At 45.6% G+C, this 21282-nt stretch overlaps 1 protein-coding gene across 1 annotated transcript; it reads left to right on the top strand.

Moving 5' to 3' along the window:
- Nucleotides 1-17126: 17126 nt before the first annotated feature.
- On the top strand, nt 17127-18072 carry her7 (hairy and enhancer of split related-7). The gene is made up of 3 exons (XM_072659884.1): nt 17127-17171; nt 17403-17492; nt 17602-18072. The coding sequence occupies exons 1-3, from the start codon at nt 17127-17129 to the stop codon at nt 18070-18072; spliced, it is 606 nt and encodes a 201-aa protein (XP_072515985.1).
- The last annotated feature ends 3210 nt before the right edge of the window (nt 18073-21282 follow it).

The following is a 21282-nucleotide window of genomic DNA, read 5'->3' as shown; positions in this document are numbered from 1 at the left end:
TTGGTTCTAAAGAAGGGCTATACTGGTTCTTATAGCATGGGCTATATTGGTTCTAAAGGGGCTATATTGGTTCTAAAGAAGGGCTATACTGGTTCTTATAGCATGGGCTATATTGGTTCTAAAGGGGCTATATTGGTTCTAAAGAAGGGCTATACTCGTTCTAAAGAAGGGCTATACTGGTTCTTATAGCATGGGCTATATTGGTTCTAAAGGGGCTATATTGGTTCTAAAGAAGGGCTATATTGGTTCTAAAGGGGCTATATTGGTTCTAAAGAAGGGCTATATTGGTTCTAAAGAAGGGCTATATTGGTTCTAAAGAAGGGCTATATTGGTTCTAAAGGGGCTATATTGATTCTAAAGAAGGGCTATACTGGTTCTAAAGGGGCTATATTGGTTCTAAAGAAGGGCTATATTGGTTCTAAAGGGGCTATATTGATTCTAAAGAAGGGCTCCCCTCCCTGGAGTTCTCCCTTCTCCCCCAGCTCCTCAAAAACACACCTTCTAAAACTCCCGTGGGAAAGCTTATAGAAGGTGAGCTCGCGCTCTCTCTCTCTCTCGCGCGCGCGCGCACACACACCTTTTGCCCGTTACACCTTCGTTAGCACCTTGATCGTCTTGACACGCGCTGTCCCAGCTGAAGGCACGTTCCCGTGGGAAGGACTGCTGCTGGATGAGTGTGTGTCTGGGGGTCAGCTTACCCCCTGGGTGGAGAGGGATAAGCAGAGCAGAGCTCCAGAACCATAAACCCATAAACCCAGAACAGCAGCATGACGTCTGGAGACCAGTGGAGAACTGGGGCGGTTCTGACCTGCTGTTGACCCGAACTCAAATCCACATTTCTAACGGTACCTCTGGACCTTCTGTTCGGTCCTCCAGACTGTTGGACACCTAAGCCTGACCCTGTCTGCAGCCCCACCCCCCGCTGGTGGGCGGAGTCCTGCAGAGCTCATCTGCAGCAGGTGTGGAGGAGCGATCTGCCCACGCTTCACACCTCAACACCATCAACGAGGTGCGAGCACGAGCCACTCGGAGACCGAAACGCTGTTTATTGGTTTAGTGTAAAACAGTTTAGCTCGAGCTCAATCAACACCGTCTCATACTTTGTGGACAAAAGTATTTGGACACCTGCTCATTCATTGCTGCTTCTGAGCTGATCCTGCTTCTGCTGGAGTGACTGTCTCTACTGTCCAGAGAAGAAGACTTTCTACTAGATTACGGAGGAGAAGCATTGCTGTGAGGATTTGATTGCATTCAGCCACAAGAGCGTTAGGGAGGTCAAAAGCATTATGTATGGAGCCAGAAGGTTCATGATGTTGATCTGCTCCAGAGTCCTATTCTATTGGCAGTACTTCTTCTCTACAATGGGAGCAGCTTAAAGTAGCTGAGTGCATTCATTAGTAGGGCTGTCCATAAATATTTGGACATATAGTGTATCTGATTGATGGCTGATCTGCAGTCATGTTCTTTCTGGAAGTCTGGAAGGTCTTCTCAAAACATCTGAAGCTGAACTTCCAGAGTGTGTTTGAGGAGTGTGAGGATGGGAACGGCTCACACACTATCTCTAATGCCCCCTTTTTAATCAGCTGTGACACCTGTAGAGCATTCCCATGGCCCTTACACACCTACACACACTCAGGACGGGCCCAGAAACAGATCTACAGATCTTCTTCACCATCATCATCTCAGACCATCTCAGCTCTGAGCCCGAAATTGGTTCAGATTTTCAGATTTGATTTGATGGTCATTCTGGTTTAGTCCTGAAGAAATGATCCTGGTTGACCTTCCAGGTTCTCGTGGGAAAGCTGGCGGTGCTCTGTGTAAAGTGTCAGCTCACACACACTCCTCTAAGTGTGTCTCTATGCTTATTATGGTCTGTTTGACACGTCTTGTTAACACTGAACGTGCCACCAGAAGAGGACAAACGCTGAAGAAGCTCCAGCTCCAGCGTGGGAATGACTTAGTGGAAGTTCTTCCTCGTGGATAAACAGAGCAGAGCTCCAGAACCATAAACCCATTAAAGCTCCTCAATTCAGCACATGCTGGAAAGTGAGGTGCACCATGAGGTCAGAGCAGTACTGGAGACCAGTGGAGAAATGGGGCTGTTCTGACCTGCTGCTGACCTGGACTCATTTTTCTGAAGCTTCAGTTCTCCAGAACTTCTGACAGTGCATCCAGCACAGCATTCATAACTTCCTCACCAATTTAACACTTCATCCATCACTACAATTCAGAAACGTGGAACCAGTGTAGACCTTCACCCAGCCAACATGCTCATGTGGGGCTCACATGGGTGGACCGTGGGCTAGGTGGAGTCCAGGTGCGTATGGGTTCTGAGTGGGCCAATGAATCTCACATAGGTCCCATCTAGACTCCATGTGCAGTGTACAGTCCAGATGGGGCCCATGCTTAACCCCTCTTGGTCCCATCACTGACCCCGGTGGCCCCACCATAAGCCACAAGTTTCAAAACAAAAAGACCACAAGTATGAACATGTCAACTCTACAGATCTACACCTTAGACAGTGGTCAATCATAGTGATGGACCAAGGCTGACCATTCGGCCCCAACAATGTAAGATGACTCCATTCATCATGTCCATTCTGTATGTTCTAACTGAAGTGTGGAGATTTTCTTTTTGAACTTTTGGACATTGGAGGAACCAATGGTCATCACTTCAGCAGAAGATCTACACATTAGACAATGGTCAATCATAGTGATGGACCAAGGCTGACCATTAGCCCCAACAATGAAGCAGTGTAGCTGCAGAGCTTTCTCCATTTCTACCTAACATTGTGGACATTTTCTTCTGCCCTTCAGACAGGTGGAGTGCTGACCATTGGCCCCACCAAAGTCCAGAAGATCAAGAAAAAAAATGTCCACACCGAAAATACCAAGATCCCCACAGTGTAGGACAACGTCCATCACAACGTCGATCACTGAGTTCCACACATTTCTAACTGAACCTCTGGACCTTCTGTTCTGTCCTCCAGACTATTGGACAGGTGAACATCTGTCCCACCAAAGCCTGACCCTGTCTGCAGCCCTATCCCTCCGCTGGTGGGCGGAGTCCTGCAGTTTCTGGAGGAATAAATCGATCAAATGAATATTGATTAGATATTGATATGGATGAGGCCACTTGGTAGAAGAGTAGGTCTGACGTGTGAATGGGTAGAATGGATAGAAGCTCGTGGGAAAGCTGGCGGTGCTCTGTGTAAAGTGTCAGCTCACACACACTCCTCTAAGTGTGTCTCTATGCTTATTATGGTCTGTTTGACACGTCTTGTTAACACTGAACGTGCCACCAGAAGAGGACAAACGCTGAAGAAGCTCCAGCTCCAGCGTGGGAATGACTTAGTGGAAGTTCTTCCTTGTGGATAAACAGAGCAGAGCTCCAGAACCATAAACCCATTAAAGCTCCTCAATTCAGCACATGCTGGAAAGTGAGGTGCACCATGAGGTCAGAGCAGTACTGGAGACCAGTGGAGATATGGAGCTGTTCTGACCTGCTGCTGACCTGGACTCATTTTCATTAAGCTTCAGATCTAGAGACCAAACGTCCACCAGAACTTCTCCTCTATTCTGTTGAAATGTGTAAAAAAGGTTCTCCAGCAGATCTTCAGCATCATCCCCAGTGCTGGAGCTGCCTCTCTTAGCTAATGTTCAGATGAGCACTGTAAGAGTGAGGTCAGCCCTGTAACACTATAGGAATTCTCCTTCTCCTCCGTTTCCAGACTGCTAGATTGTCCATTATTGGTCCCACCAAAGCCTGGGCCGGTCTGCAGCCTGTATCCACTGCAATCTGGCAGATTATATTGTATCAGAATTTCATGACCAGGAGAAATGCTCCAACATGACCTTTACACTGACTTCCATGGAACGTTCAGAGAGTTTTTCCTTCTCCAGTAAGGCTGATGTTCTGGAGATACAAGGCTTTTGTGTGACAGCAATGTGCAAAGGTTGGCACAGCCTTGTTTAAATGACACATTTTGTTGATTTTTGATTGAAAAATCAACTTCAGCATCATTCAGTAACGAGAATGTGACCCGGCTCTAGCAGCTTCACAGTGATTCACAATATGGCTCATTATCTAGAACAATAAACCTCAACATTATCCTTTTATGACACACTTTACACACTATTTAACGTTCCTATTTGTCGTGCTATTGTAACTGTAATGCAAAAATACTTAATTGGAACATTTCATTCAGCTTGATTCAAAAGCATGGGCTATGTCGAGCTATATTGGTTCCACATGCATGAGCTAAATTGGTTCCAAGAGCATGGACTACATTGGTTCCACGTGCATGGACTATTAAGCTACACTGGTTCCAAAAATATCGACTATTTTTGGCTACACTGGTTAAACAAGCATACGCTATATTGGTTCCAAAAGCCTGGACTGCACTGGTTTCAAATGCATAGGCTATGTTGAGCTATATTGGTTCCAAATGCATGGGTGAAATTGGTTCCAAAGCAGGGAGTATACATTGGTTCCACATGCATGGACTATTACATTAAGCTAGATTGGCTTTTAAAAATATTTACTAAATTGGGCTATACTGATTCCAAATGCATGGTTCCAGAGCAGGGGGTGTACTTGTTACAAAAGCAGGGGTTACATTGTTTCCAATAATGACTATATTGGGCTATACTGGTTCCACATGCATTCACTACATTGGTTCCACATGCATGGGCTATTACATTAAGCTACATTGGTTCCACAAATATTGACTATATTGGGCAACACTGGTCCCAAATGCATGGGTGAATTAGGTTCCAGATCAGGGGGTACATTGTTTTCAAAACATTGACTATATCGGGCTTCACTGGTTCCACATGCATGAGCTACCCTGGTTCCACAAGCACAGGCTACATTAGTTCCACATGCATGAGCTACATTGGTTCCACATGCATGAGCTACATTGGTTCCACATGCATGAGCTACCCTGGTTCCACAAGCACGAGCTACATTGGTTCCACAAGCACAAGCTACATTGGTTCCACATGCATGAGCTACCCTGGTTCCACAAGCACGAGCTACATTGGTTCCACATGCATGAGCTACCCTGGTTCCACAAGCATGAGCTACATTGGTTCCACAAGCACAGGCTACATTAGTTCCACATGCATGAGCTACACTGGTTCCACATGCGTGAGCTACCCTGGTTCCACAAGTACGAGCTACATTGGTTCCACATGCGTGAGCTACCCTGGTTCCACAATCATGAGCTACCCTGGTTCCACAAGCATGAGCTACATTGGTTCCACATGCATGAGCTACATTGGTTCCACATGCATGAGCTACCCTGGTTCCACAAGCATGAGCTACATTGGTTCCACAAGCACGAGCTACATTGGTTCCACATGCATGAGCTACCCTGGTTCCACAAGTACGAGCTACATTGGTTCCACAAGCATGAGCTACCCTGGTTCCACAAGCACGAGCTATATTGGTTCCACATGCATGAGCTACCCTGGTTCCACAAGCACGAGCTACATTGGTTCCACATGCATGAGCTACCCTGGTTCCACAAGTACGAGCTACATTGGTTCCACATGCATGAGCTACCCTGGTTCCACAAGCACGAGCTACATTGGTTCCACATGCATGAGCTACCCTGGTTCCACAAGCACGAGCTACATTGGTTCCACATGCATGAGCTACCCTGGTTCCACAAGCACGAGCTACATTGGTTCCACATGCACGAGCTACATTGGTTCCACAAGCACGAGCTACATTGGTTCCACATGCATGAGCTACCCTGGTTCCACAAGCACGAGCTACATTGATCTACACTGGTTCCAAAAAACGTGTGCTACATTCCTGGGCTACACTGTTCCCAAAACCACGTGCTATATTAGGCTACATTGGTTCTAAAGGCAGGGTTCTAGGTCAATTAAACCTGCTCAAAGTATCATCAAAACAAACGGATTATTTGAATTCGATTTATTTGACTGTATTATAAAAATAGTCCAGCTGGAGTTCTCCCTTCTCCCCCAGCTCCTCAAAAACACACCTTCTAAAACTCCCGTGGGAAAGCTTATAGAAGGTGAGCTCGCGCTCTCTCTCTCTCTCTCTCGCGCGCGCACACACACACCTTTTGCCCGTTACACCTTCGTTAGCACCTTGATCGTCTTGACACGCGCTGTCCCAGCTGAAGGCACGTTCCCGTGAGAAGGACTGCTGCTGGATGAGTGTGTGTCTGGGTGACAGCTTATTCCCCCCTCACACACACACACACACACACACACACACACACATCGTTTAGTATCCCAAACGTGTGGCAGCATGGAGGGAGGAGGTGGAGGGTGGAGGTGATTTGGTGGAGAGGGATAAACAGAGCAGAGCTCCAGAACCATAAACCCATAAACCCAGAACAGCACTGTGATCCAGCGCGTGCTGGAAAGTGCACCATGAGGTCAGACCTGTACTGGAGTGATACTTTAAGCTGCACACACACACACACACACACACACACACAGCTTGTCTAGTCCCTGTAGAGAAGAAGTACTGCCAATAGAATAGGACTCTCTGCAGCAGATCAACATCATGACCCTATTGGCTCCATGCTGCCTAATAATGCCAGGCGTGGGCTAGAGGGGTATAAAGCCCCCCAGCATTGAGGAGCTGTGGAGCAGTGGAGGAGCTGTGTTCTCTGGAATGATGATGGTGGTGGTGGTGGTGGAGCTGATAGGATGGGTTTGGGAATTCTGGAGAAACTTCTTCTCCAGCAGATACACAACAGCAACATCTCCCAGGGCTGAAACTGCCCCCACGAGCTCTGTAACACTGTAGGATTTGGTTCTCGTGGGAAAGCTGGCAGTGCTCTGTGTAAAGTGTCAGCTCACACACACTCCTCTAAGTGTGTCTCTATGCTTATTATGGTCTGTTTGACACGTCGTGTTAACACTGAACGTGCCACCAGAAGAGGACAAACGTCCTCCAGCGTGGGAATGAATGAGACGATAGCTTGAAGTGGTCTGATCTGCACGCTCCTGCGCCCCCTGCTGACAGCACTGACATTTGCTGGTTGGAGCTGGAGCTTGTTCCCTTCTTCTGACCTCTCCACTGCTGTGGATCTGCTGGAGAACCTTCTTTAAAGGTTCTGGTCAGCAGCAGGTCAGAACAGCTCCATTTCTCCACTGGTCTCCAGTACTGGTCTGACCTCATGGTGCACCTCACTTTCCAGCATGTGCTGAATTGAGGAGCTTTAATGGGTTTATGGTTCTGGAGCTCTGCTCTGTTTATCCACGAGGAAGAACTTCCACTAAGTCATTCCCACGCTGGAGCTGGAGCTTCTTCAGCGTTTGTCCTCTTCTGGTGGCACGTTCAGTGTTAACAAGACGTGTCAAACAGACCATAATAAGCATAGTGACACACTTAGAGGAGTGTGTGTGAGCTGACACTTTACACAGAGCACCGCCAGCTTTCCCACGAGCTTCTATCCATTCTACCCATTCACACGTCAGACCTACTCTTCTACCAAGTGGCCTCATCCATATCAATATCTAATCAATATTCATTTGATCGATTTATTCCTCCAGAAACTGCAGGACTCCGCCCACCAGCGGAGGAATAGGGCTGCAGACAGGGTCAGGCTTTGGTGGAACCGATGTTCACCTGTCCAATAGTCTGGAGGACAGAACAGAAGGTCCAGAGGTTCAGTTAGAAATGTGTGGAACTCAGTGATGGACGTTGTGATGGACGTTGTCCTACACTGTGGGGATCTTGGTATTTTCGGTGTGGACATTTTCTTTGTGATCTTCTGGACTTTGGTGGGGCCAATGGTCAGCACTCCACCTGTCTGAAGGGCAGAAGAAAATGTCCACAATGTTAGGTAGAAATGGAGAAAGCTCTGCAGCTACACTGCTTCATTGTTGGGGCTAATGGTCAGCCTTGGTCCATCACTATGATTGACCATTGTCTAATGTGTAGATCTTCTGCTGAAGTGATGACCATTGGTTCCTCCAATGTCTAAAAGTTCAAAAAGAAAATCTCCACACTTTAGTTAGAACATACAGAATGGACATGATGAATGGAGTCATCTTACATTGTTGGGGCCGAATGGTCAGCCTTGGTCCATCACTATGATTGACCACTGTCTAAGGTGTAGATCTGTAGAGTTGACATGTTCATACTTGTGGTCTTTTTGTTTGTGAACTTGTGGCCTATGGTGGGGCCACCAGGGTCAGTGATGGGACCAAGAGGGGTTAAGCATGGGCCCCATCTGGACTGTACACTGCACATGGAGTCTAGATGGGACCTATGTGAGATTCATTGGGGCCCACTCAGAACCCATACGCACCTGGACTCCACCTAGCCCACGGTCCACCCATGTGAGCCCCACATGAGCATGTTGGCTGGGTGAAGGTCTACACTGGTTCCACGTTTCTGAATTGTAGTGATGGATGAAGTGTTAAATTGGTGAGGAAGTTATGAATGCTGTGCTGGATGCACTGTCAGAAGTTCTGGAGAACTGAAGCTTCAGAAAAATGAGTCCAGGTCAGCAGCAGGTCAGAACAGCCCCATTTCTCCACTGGTCTCCAGTACTGCTCTGACCTCATGGTGCACCTCACTTTCCAGCATGTGCTGAATTGAGGAGCTTTAATGGGTTTATGGTTCTGGAGCTCTGCTCTGTTTATCCACGAGGAAGAACTTCCACTAAGTCATTCCCACGCTGGAGCTGGAGCTTCTTCAGCGTTTGTCCTCTTCTGGTGGCACGTTCAGTGTTAACAAGACGTGTCAAACAGACCATAATAAGCATAGAGACACACTTAGAGGAGTGTGTGTGAGCTGACACTTTACACAGAGCACCGCCAGCTTTCCCACGAGAACCTGGAAGGTCAACCAGGATCATTTCTTCAGGACTAAACCAGAATGACCATCAAATCAAATCTGAAAATCTGAACCAATTTCGGGCTCAGAGCTGAGATGGTCTGAGATGATGATGGTGAAGAAGATCTGTAGATCTGTTTCTGGGCCCGTCCTGAGTGTGTGTAGGTGTGTAAGGGCCATGGGAATGCTCTACAGGTGTCACAGCTGATAAAAAAGTGAGCATTAGAGATAGTGTGTGAGCCGTTCCCATCCTCACACTCCTCAAACACACTCAGCTTTAGGTGTTTTTAAGGGAATGGAGCTCAATTCAGAGCTCCACTGGAGAACTTTGGTGGACCCAGTGGTCAGCACTCCAGTCAGAGCTAGCTCTACCAAATGAGCAACATACGTGGCTGCTTACAGCCCAACAGCCACCAGGGGGCCTCCTTCTGTACCAGTATGTCGTTTAAAGATGCTGAAGTGAGGGGGAAAGGGCGGCTGGGTCATCCATTAGTACTGAACCGCTGATCTACACCTCATCTGCACAGGCATTCATGGAGTGCAGTTCTCATGGGCAGTTCCAGCACTGGGAGATGTTGCTGTTTATCTGCTGGAGAACCTTCTTAAGGAAAGTTCTGGAGGACGGTTTGGGAGTCCTGGAGTTCAGGTCAGCAGCAGGTCAGCACCAGTACTGCTCTGACCTCATGGTGCACCTCACTTTCCAGCATGTGCTGAATTGAGGAGCTTTAATGGGTTTATGGTTCTGGAGCTCTGCTCTGTTTATCCACGAGGAAGAACTTCCACTAAGTCATTCCCACGCTGGAGCTGGAGCTTCTTCAGCGTTTGTCCTCTTCTGGTGGCACGTTCAGTGTTAACAAGACGTGTCAAACAGACCATAATAAGCATAGAGACACACTTAGAGGAGTGTGTGTGAGCTGACACTTTACACAGAGCACCGCCAGCTTTCCCACGAGAACCTGGAAGGTCAACCAGGATCATTTTACATTTAGAGCAAACAGATCCACCTTAATGGCTGTGATGCAGCTGGTTGTACTGTGGGGTGATCAGATGCCTAAAAGCCATCGATATGATTGATTATGGATTATTAATTAAGTCATTGGAGAGGTATATGATGATAGGGATAGGGTAAATATTAATGTAATGATTCATATTAATAAGTAAAATAAACAATGCTGAAAGAATATTGAATCTGATTTATTTTACATTAATTAGCTGTGGGGTTCCACAAGGCTCAGTGCTGGCTTTATTTATTACTGTACTTTATCATATTGTATTGTAATGTGCAACACACTACCACTACATGTGTCCAGAAAGGCCATAACTCAATGCTATGTTTCTCTATTGATTTATTTGTAGTGTTTTTTACTGCATGAGCCATAAAGACCAGGTGGACTCTGCCCTCAGAAACCCCCCGTGGGAAAGCTTATAGAAGGTGAGCTTGTGAGTACACACACACCTTCCCCGTGACACCTTCATTAGCATTGTGATTGCTGGATGTGTGTCTGTCTGGGTGACAGACAGTTCAGCCTCAAACACACACACACACACACACACACACACACTGTTTTGTGTCCCAAAAGTGTGGCAAGGTGGGAGGGAGGAGGTGGAGGGTGGAGGTGATTTGATGGAGATGGATAAACAGAGCAGAGCTCCAGAACCATAAACCCATAAACCCATAACAGCACTTTAACTCAGCACATGCAGGAAAGTGCACCATGAGGTCAGACCTGTACTGGAGACCAGTGGAGGAATGGGGCTGTCCTGACCTGCTGCTGACCCGAAGCTTCAGACCTAGAGACCAAAAGTTTCTTCAGTACAGTACAGAATAATACAGTACAGAATAATACAGTATAGTACAGTACATAACAGTACAATATGATACACTACAGTATAAAACATAACAGTACAATATTATACAGTACAGTGCATAACAGTACAATAGAATATAGTACCATATACTACAGTACAGTGCTGTATAATACAGTACAATAGAATACAGTACAGTATAATACAGTACAATACAGTACCATATAGTACAGTACATAACAGCACAATATAATACAGTACAGTACAGTACAGTATAATACAGCATAGTACAATACAGTACAGTATAATACAGTACAGTATATAACCATATAATACAGTACAGTATATAACAGTACAATATAATACAGTACAGTACATAACAGTACAATATAATACAGTGCAGTATAGTGCAGTACAATATAATACAATACAGTACAGTATAAGTACAGTACAGTATAATACAGTGCAGTATAGTGCAGTACAATATAATACAATACAGTACAATACAATACAGTATAATACAGTACAGTACAATATAATACAATACAGTACAGTATAAGTACAGTACAGTACAATATAATACAATACAGTACAGTATAAGTACAGTACAGTACAATACCATACAGTATAATATAGTACAGTACCATATGATACCATACAGTACAGTATAAGTATAATACAGTACAGTACAATACTGTGTAATTACTAATTACACCTAGTACAGTATATTGCAATACAAAACTGTACAGTGCAGTACAGAACAGTACACTATAATACAATACAAATACAGCACACACAGCAGTACAGCACAGTACAAAAAATACATTATAGCACAGTACAGTAAAGTACAGTACAATACAGTACCGTCCAACAGATTTCCCAGACAGTCAGACATGCCCCTGTAACACCATTCACTTCATGGCTGTTAATGGCCCCACAACCACCAGGGGGCCTCCTAACCCCTTCTGGGTTACAAAGGCTTCAGCAGCAGGAGCTCTGCTTTCTGTGAGCACCAAGTTCATTGCTACTGAACCGTCCATCTCTCCACGTGTGATGTAGGTCATACACACCCCTCAGCTGCTGAGGTGTCCGAGTTGTCACAGATTACTGAGAGAACCGGAGAAGCAGTCCGTTCCCAGGCAAACACCAACGCTGGGGCTGCCGCTCACACCTACTCAGTGAGGCTACCTGAACTGAACACGGCCTCGAGTTCTTTCGAGACAGCTAGGCCCGGTTTCTCAGACCCTGGTGAGGCTCTCAGAACCCTGAGCCACCACTGTCCCCAAAGATCTGGACCCAGTTTCCCCAAAAGATCTCAAAGAAACTGGGCCCAGATCTTTGGACCGTTGGACCTTCTTTGCTCTAGGGGGCGATGTAGCAAGGCTGCTCCAGAGCATCCCATTCCACTTTTGGACATACACTACATGGACAAAAGTATTGGGACATCTCCTCATTCATTGTTTCTTCTGAAATCAAGAGCTTTTGTTGGAGTAACTGTCTCTACTGTCTAGGGAAGAGGGTTTTCTTCTAGGTTTTGGAGGAGCATTGCTGTGAGGATTTGATTGCATTCAGCACCAAGAGCGTTGGTGAGGTCAGGATGTTGGATCCCCAACTCATCCCAAAAATACTGGATGGAGCTCCTCCACCATCATCACTCCATACAGTTCTTCCACTGCTCCACAGCTCAATGCTGGGGGGGTTTATGCCCCCAAATCTGTGTTAGCATTGGCCATTAGAAGGAGCGTCCACAAACATTTGGACATATAAGGTATAAGGCAAAGCGACGGCTGTTGTTGCTTAGCAACAGATGTTTATTGGAATGATGCACGCGATGAGTGAGCGCGGACTGTATCAGATATAAGGACGCAAGTAGGACGCTCCTCCACCTATGAGATGGTGGGGGCGGGGCTAATTTTAATAGACAGATGGAAGAATAAGGCAAGACTGAGTTGCGCCCTAACAACCCCCCCCCCCCCACACACACACACACACACACACACACAAAGAACAACACCCCAGCCCTCGTACACACACTTCCCACCATTTCACACCTAGCAACAGTTCACACCTCACACGCGCGAGCTGTTCTTCCGACCAGCGCGTGCCATTTACTTGATCTCCAGCACATTTGCACGAGTGAGTTGGAATGTGGCTCCGCGATCGGTAAACATAAAGTCAGAGAGAGTGTCTACCTGTAATTAACTCTATATAACATTAGAATAAACCCAAATAAACATAAAGTCAGTGGTCAGTGAGAGTGTCTACCTGTAATTAACTCTATATAACATTAGAATAAACCCAAATAAACAGAAAGTCAGTGGTCAGTGAGAGTGTCTACCTGTAATTAACTCTATATAACATTAGAATAAACCCAAATAAACAGAAAGTCAGTGGTCAGTGAGAGTGTCTACCTGTAATTAACTCTATATAACATTAGAATAAACCCAAATAAACAGAAAGTCAGTGGTCAGTGAGAGTGTCTACCTGTAATTAACTCTATATAACATTAGAATAAACCCAAATAAACAGAAAGTCAGTGGTCAGTGAGAGTGTCTACCTGTAATTAACTCTATATAACATTAGAATAAACCCAAATAAACAGAAAGTCAGTGGTCAGTGAGAGTGTCTACCTGTAATTAACTCTATATAACATTAGAATAAACCCAAATAAACAGAAAGTCAGTGGTCAGTGAGAGTGTCTACCTGTAATTAACTCTATATAACATTAGAATAAACCCAAATAAACAGAAAGTCAGTGGTCAGTGAGAGTGTCTACCTGTAATTAACTCTATATAACATTAGAATAAACCCAAATAAACAGAAAGTCAGTGGTCAGTGAGAGTGTCTACCTGTAATTAACTCTATATAACATTAGAATAAACCCAAATAAACAGAAAGTCAGTGGTCAGTGAGAGTGTCTACCTGTAATTAACTCTATATAACATTAGAATAAACCCAAATAAACAGAAAGTCAGTGGTCAGTGAGAGTGTCTACCTGTAATTAACTCTATATAACATTAGAATAAACCCAAATAAACAGAAAGTCAGTGGTCAGTGAGAGTGTCTACCTGTAATTAACTCTATATAACATTAGAATAAACCCAAATAAACATAAAGTCAGTGGTCAGTGAGAGTGTCTACCTGTAATTAACTCTATATAATATTAGAATAAACCCAAATAACCATAAAGTCAGTGGTCAGCGAGAGTGTCTACCTGTAATTAACTCTATATAACATTAGAATAAACCCAAATAAACAGAAAGTCAGTGGTCAGTGAGAGTGTCTACCTGTAATTAACTCTATATAATATTAGAATAAACCCAAATAACCATAAAGTCAGTGGTCAGCGAGAGTGTCTACCTGTAATTAACTCTATATAACATTAGAATAAACCCAAATAAACATAAAGTCAGTGGTCAGTGAGAGTGTCTACCTGTAATTAACTCTATATACCATTAGAATAAACCCAAATAAACATAAAGTCAGTGGTCAGCGAGAGTGTCTACCTGTAATTAACTCTATATAACATTAGAATAAACCCAAATAAACATAAAGTCAGTGGTCAGTGAGAGTGTCTACCTGTAATTAACTCTATATAACATTAGAATAAACCCAAATAAACATAAAGTCAGTGGTCAGTGAGAGTGTCTACCTGTAATTAACTCTATATAACATTAGAATAAACCCAAATAAACAGAAAGTCAGTGATCAGTGAGAGTGTCTACCTGTAATTAACTCTATATAACATTAGAATAAACCCAAATAAACATAAAGTCAGTGGTCAGCAAGAGTGTCTACCTGTAATTAACTCTATATAATTTTAGAATAAACCCAAATAAACATAGTCAGTGGTCAGTGAGAGTGTCTACCTGTAATTAACTCTATATAACATTAGAATAAACCCAAATAAACAGAAAGTCAGTGGTCAGTGAGAGTGTCTACCTGTAATTAACTCTATATAACATTAAAATAAACCCACATAAACATAAAGTCAGTGGTTTATGGGAGTGTCTATCTGTTAAGTTTGAGTAGGAACTGGGAAGCTTGGCTACAGCTAAGCTAACACACACTGCAGATATAGGGGGCTGTTTATCAGTATGTATTGTAATGGTGGTGTTTTCTAAAATGAAGTTGTGCTGTGGGGGGTGGTGTGTGTGTGTGTGTGGGGGGGGGGGGGTACTGATAGATATGCAGCGCTTGGCGCGTGTTCACACCTCTGTGCAGCGCTACCCTGCTGTGCTTTTCACGTGCCATCACCGTCGCCACCATCAAAAGGTCCAAAAAGGCGCGAGATCACGTTCATATGTAAATACGCACGAGCAGCTTCTCCTTCAGCGCAGAAAGCACTTCTTACAGTTTAAAAGGCATTTACTGTGATGCTAAGCAGTAAGGAGCACGTGCTGCTCAGCAGTAAATGCATGCAATATGGTCCCCATACGTAAACATTTACAAACGCGTTGTCCTCCATGCGTAAAGATAATCAATAGATTACAATGAAAAACAAATGTGACGACGTCTATAGGTAAACATCCCTGCGTAAAGGTAACCATGCGCAAAGGCATCCGTGCGTAAAAGTAATCATGCATAAAGCTGCTTAAATACACCCATGTGTAAATCCCCTATATCTATGCCTATATACATGCATGTTCATGCGTAAATACTGTATATCCCAGCGTAAGTACTGTGTAAATCCATTCATAAACGCTGCATATCATCTATGCGTATTTACATGCACAAATATTGTAAATTCATGCGAAAATCAACTATTTTACATGAGTAAATAATACATATCCAAGCCAAAATGCTATTTATTTAAGCGTCAAAGCTGCATACCCAAATATCGTATATCTAACCTAAATGCTGTATACCCATGCGTAAACACTGTATACCCATGCGTAAATATCGTATATATAACCTAAATGCTGTATACCCATGCGTAAACACTGTGTACCCATGCGTACATATTGTATATCTAACCTAAATGCTGTATATCCATGCGTAAACAGTGTGTACCCGTGCGTAAATATTGTGTATTTAACGTAAATGCAACATGTCCCTGCGTAAATACCTTATATCCATGCGTAAACATTTTCTTCGCGTTTATTTGCTGTATATGCATGCGTAAACACTGTGGACCCATGCGTTAATATCGTATATCTAACGTATATGCTGTATATTAATTTATAAACACTGTATACCCATGCGTAAATATCGTATATATAACGCAAATGCTGTATATGCATGCGTAAACACTGTATACCCATGCGTAAATATCGTATATATAACGTATATGCTGTATATCAATGTATAAACACTGTGTACCCGTGCGTAAATATCGTATATACAACGCAAATGCTGTATATGCATGCGTAAACACTGTATACCCATGCGTAAATATCGTATATATAACTTATATGCTGTATATCAATGTATAAACACTGTGTACCCGTGCGTAAATATCGTATCTGTTCATGCTCGCAAAGTAAGATTTGCAGATTATTACAGATTGCAGGCACGCGCACTAGTAGTTTTATATTTCAGATTAGTGCTGATCTCGGACTTCTGATGGACTTTCTATGACTCACGAGGCTCATAAACTCTGTTAAATACAAAACTCCCAGTGCGCGTGCCTGCAAGCTGAACTGAGAGAGGGAGAGAGTCGTGTAAACAGCCTGCAGAAGTGGTGCAGGTCAGCAGACGGTGTGGAGGATGTTTGGGTCTGGGTGGGTTCGAACCTGCGCGCTGCTGGTTAAACCTCGTGCTTAATCCTAGTTGGCGCCTTCTTTCATGTTTACAGCACGGACGTTTGTCTCACACACGCGCTCGCGAGGCACACGAGGGCCATTAACACCTACCACACGCGTGCCTACGGAAGTCGAGGTGGCAGAGAGCGCGTGCCAGAGCGCTCTCCAAGCTTTGATCTCTGCGATTTCCAAGAGAGGCTCCAAGAAAAGCCCCTGGATGGAGCTTTAAATAAAACAGGCTTTAAGCTCCACAGCCTCAGAGCCAATCAATAATCAATCAGTTCATTGATTAATATTCTTAATGTACTTTACTGCTTTACTGTAGACCACCCCTATCACTGTGCAGCTGCAGTGCTTAATTGTACACCAAAAGAGAAGATCCAACCAGTAAAGTCCCTTTTTTGAACCCCTTTAGGACCTCCCTGGCTGCTGTACCAATACTTTCGCTCCACTGCACTTTTAAGCCCCTGTGGTTTTGTTTATAGAGAGGATATATATTGACAGTATTACTGATATAATGGACCGTCTAATGGCCTTTCCATCGAAAACACCCTTACAGAGGTGCCTTGGCTCCTGATTGGTCACTAGGCCCGGCTGTGGGCGTGTCCTATGACGTCACCTCACACTCGCACGCCTTTAAGTACGGCGAGAGGCCCCCAAAGAGCCAGCACACGCCTATCTACAAGCTTCGAGAGCAGACCACCAGCAGTCATGACGAGTGACCTGTGGAATACACCAGCAATGAGAAACCTGGACGAGACCGAGAGCCTGAAAATGGACAGAAAGGTAAGATCACGTGACCTTCAGCTGCAGTTTAAAGACTCAACACAAGCCAGCTGCTCTGTCTATAAGCTTAATTCCATCTGTATATTAAATAAACAGGGATTCATTTGTGTTTATGGTTGTGTTTAGTAAATGTCTGCAAATGTACGTTACCCTGTCTGAGCTACAAGCTGGACAGAGAGTCGCCGTTCTGACCCCCCACTGACGTTTCTCTCACCTCTGCTTGTCCCACAGCTGTTAAAGCCTCAGGTAGAGCGAAGGAGGCGAGAAAGGATGAATAGAAGTCTGGAGAGTCTGAGAGCGTTACTCCTGCAAGGCCCTGAGGTGAGATACGAGCACTTTCCCCTTATCTCCAGCATCCTGACCGGGACTTGCAATCTCGACCCACTGAGATCATCTTCAGGTTCCTAAACCTTCCTCTCCTTCTTTCCAGGCTGCATCTCAGAGGCGAGTGGAGAAAGCTGAGATCCTGGAGCACACCGTGCTCTTCCTGCAGACCTCCATGTCCCAGACCAAGAGGAGCCAGCACTCCGAGGATGCCTCAGAAGGAAGGCAGTTCTTGGACGGCTTCTCAGCATGCCTGCACAAGGCGGCCCTCTTCCTGCAGACGGAGGGAGAGTCCCGCGGCCTGCAGGCCTCCTTACCTGCGAGCCTGTGCCAACGCCTGAGCCGCCCGCACGCGCCCGCACCGGCCTCGGCCAGAACCTCGCCCAGAGCGTCCGCCCCCGAGAAGAGGGTGGCCTGCACACGCGGACACTCTCATCCGCACCCGTACGTCGTCCCACCGCGGCACACGCACCCCGGCGGCCTGCCACAGCTCCACAGAGACACACACACCACCTCACAGCCCGCCCCGGGGCAGCAGGTCAGCGCCGGGCAGTGCGTGTGGAGGCCGTGGCCTTGAGACTGAGACTGAAACTGTGGACGGACAGAGCCTGAAACCGGGCAGGTGCAATAAAGTTATGCAGTGATTAGAGATGATTAGAGATAAGAGACTTTATTGATCCTCGATCAGAGATATTGGAGATGGAGGAGTATTTATTTAGAGCTGTGGAACTGTGAACCCTGTGTAAATAGTGTATAAATGAGAGCTGCTGTCAGATGTTTAGTATTTTTCTACTCTTCGCCGAGCGGTACCGGAGCTGCTGGTACTGTTCGGTGATATTTATGTATTTTGCACATTAATTTATTAACTGATCATTCCCTCGTTTCCGGCTCCTCTCTGCGTTTGCTGAAAGCGGAAATAAATGCATTCCAATAGAAGCCCTCGAGTCCGGCCTTCCTCTCTTCCTGTGTCTGTCTGTCTGTCTGTCTGTGTATCTGCACTGCACACACACACACACACACCTTAGTGCCATGAACACCAGCCGAACCAGCGGCCTTCCAGCGGCCTTCCAGCCCCAAACCCGCCTCTCCAACCTTTCTATGGTCCCTTCATTCAGCTACTTGCTGATACAGTCCCTGTAGAGACGTACTGCCAATAGAATAGGACATCATAATGACCCTATTGGCTCCATGCTGCCTAATAATACCAGGCGTGGGCTAGTAGAGGGGTTTATATAAAGCCCCCCAGCATTGAGCTGTGGAGCAGTGGAAGAACCCAGTACTTCTGGGATGAGTTGGGGAGTCATTCTGGTCACACTTGTGACTGAATGCAATCAAATCCTCACAGCAATGCTCCTCCAAAATCTAGCACAAAGCCAGTTACTGTTACTCCACCAGCAGCAGGATTTAACAGCCTTTTTATTTAAGAAGCGATAAATGATCAAGTGTCCCAATACTTTTGTCCGTTTAGTGTAGCTCTATCTGCCTGTGTTCTGCAGTGTTCTACACAGATACAAAAAAGGGTTCTAGATAGTGCTGATAAAACGCCCCCCCCAACAACCCCCGTTTTTGAAAACTTCCTTAGCCTCGAGCCGCTAGCTGCTCCTCGTGCACTTCAAAGGCCTCCGCTTCTCTTTAAACTCCTGCACGCGCCACGTTCACACCTTCGCGCCTTCTGTCCACACCCTCACATCCTCTCAGCTCGCGCACCTTTTGGATTGCTTCCTGCGCCACGAGGCCAAATGCTGCGCGCGGCTGGTGCGGTGGCTCGTGCTACGGCGATCTAAAAGTCGAGGTGCGAGAACACAGGGCACGAGCCCGAGATCAAAGGCCTTCTCACCTTAGAGACTTATAATTGCACTCAATGAGCGGATGCTTTGAAGGGAGTGTGTGTGTGTGTGTGTGTGTAAAGCTGAAGGACAAACGGGGTCCTCAGTTCCGCTCAGATCTCTCACCTTTACTCACAGGTGTGATGAGCAGCTGCTCCGGCACGAGCCCCTCTCAGACGGCCAGACAGGCGGTACACTTCACGCAGTAAATGACGTCACAACCCCCCCCCCCCACACACACACACACACACACACACACACACACACAGACGCAGCTATTGTGCAGCTGCTCAGAAAGACAAACTACCCCCATACCAACACCCCCCCCCCAACTGATCAATACGTTCAATTGATTATTTGTTGTTTGTTTGTTTGTTTGTTTGTTTTGCTTACAGTGGCATGCAAAAGTTTGGACACCCCCGGTTGGACTGTCTGTTCGTGTGCATCGTTAAGTGAGAAGACATAAAAGACACAAAAGATCAAAGCTTTCCTTAATATTTGGATATTGTTATTGATCTTTTGCAGTTCAAAGAGAAAAGGGCCCGAAGCAAAAGTTTGGGTACCCTGCACGGCCAGTACTTAGTAACCCCCGCTTTGGTGGGCATCACAGCTTGTAAATGCTGTCTGTAGCACCCATTTGAGTGGGTGGGTGGGGGGGGGGGGCGACCTCCTATTGGCACCCTTCCAATAGAAAAGAAGGGGCATTGCAGAGTGCCCTCTGTGCCACTCCCACTCATGAAGGGGCTTCGTCCCTTACAGTGTCCCAAAGGGGACATCATATCATAATACCCCCCCCCCTTAGTGAGCCATAATATGTAGTAGAATAATCTATTATTATTATTATTATTATTATTATTATTATTATTTTGTGAGCTGTGAGGATATGATTGCATCCAGCAAGATCAAGAGCCTTAGTGAGATCAGGATAGATTAGTACTGGATGGAGCTCCTCCACCATCATTCCAGAGAACACAGCTCTTCCACTGCTCCACTGCTCCTCAATGCTGGGGGGCTTTATACCCCTCTAGCCCACGCCTGGCATTATTAGGCAGCATGGAGCCAATAGGGTCATGATGTTGATCTGCTCCAGAGAGTCCTATTCTATTGGCAGTACTTCTTCTCTACAGGGACTAGACAAGCTGTGTGTGTGCATTTGCACATCTGTGTCAGCAATGGGTGCAGCTTAAAGTAGCTGAATGCATTTAGTAAAAGGGGTGTCCACAAACTTTTGGACATATAGTGTATATACTGTATAGTGTAGTGTAATAGCGCGTGATTTCCAAACGGGGCCTAGGGTGGGTGTGTGGGTGTGGGTAAGGGTGGGGGTGTTGATGGGTGTTAATACCCCTGCAGTGTTTAGTCTGTTTCACTGTCCTACTCAGACACAAGTCAGCTCTAGAGCAGCTAAGAGCTGCTGCTGCAAACTATGACCACTAGGTGGTGCCAAAGCTCTTTCTCCACGACTGAGGTGTCATACTGTACGTCAGTCAGCAGATGGCAGTAATGAGCGATGGCGCAGAGTGTTAACAGCGCTGCCGTTTATAAACATGGGCGCCTTGATTAATAACGTAACTATACTCTATAGTGAAATATTAATATACACTCTGTGTCCAGAAGTTTGTGGACACTCCTTAAACATGCACACATCAACCTATTGACTCCATGCTGCCTAATGCCAGGTGTGGGCTAGTAGAGGGGTATAAAGCCCCCCAGCATTGAGGAGCTGTGGAGCAGTGGAGGAACTGTGTTCTCTGGAATGATGGTGGAGGAGCTCCATCCAGTACTTTTGGATGGGATGAGTTGGGGATGATGAGGTGGGGTGATGATTATCATCCAACATCTGACCTCACTAATGCTCTTGTGGCTGAATGCAATCAAATCCTCACAGCAATGCTCCTCTACAATCTAGTAGAAAGTCTTCTTCTCTGGACAGTAGAGACAGTCACTCCAACAGAAGCAGG

Source organism: Salminus brasiliensis, chromosome 1 (genome assembly GCF_030463535.1).
Source record: "Salminus brasiliensis chromosome 1, fSalBra1.hap2, whole genome shotgun sequence".
Taxonomy (NCBI): Eukaryota; Metazoa; Chordata; class Actinopteri; order Characiformes; family Bryconidae; genus Salminus; species Salminus brasiliensis.
This window is presented reverse-complemented; position numbering and strand designations above follow the sequence as displayed.

Excerpts from the sequence above, each read along its gene's own strand:
- her7 (XM_072659884.1), top strand. The coding sequence starts at position 17,127 with ATGAGAAACCTGGACGAGACCGAGAGCCTGAAAATGGACAGAAAG. Across the intron at positions 17,172-17,402 it reads GCCTGAAAATGGACAGAAAG|CTGTTAAAGCCTCAGGTAGA; the intron begins GTAAGATCACGT and ends CTTGTCCCACAG. Across the intron at positions 17,493-17,601 it reads TACTCCTGCAAGGCCCTGAG|GCTGCATCTCAGAGGCGAGT; the intron begins GTGAGATACGAG and ends CCTTCTTTCCAG.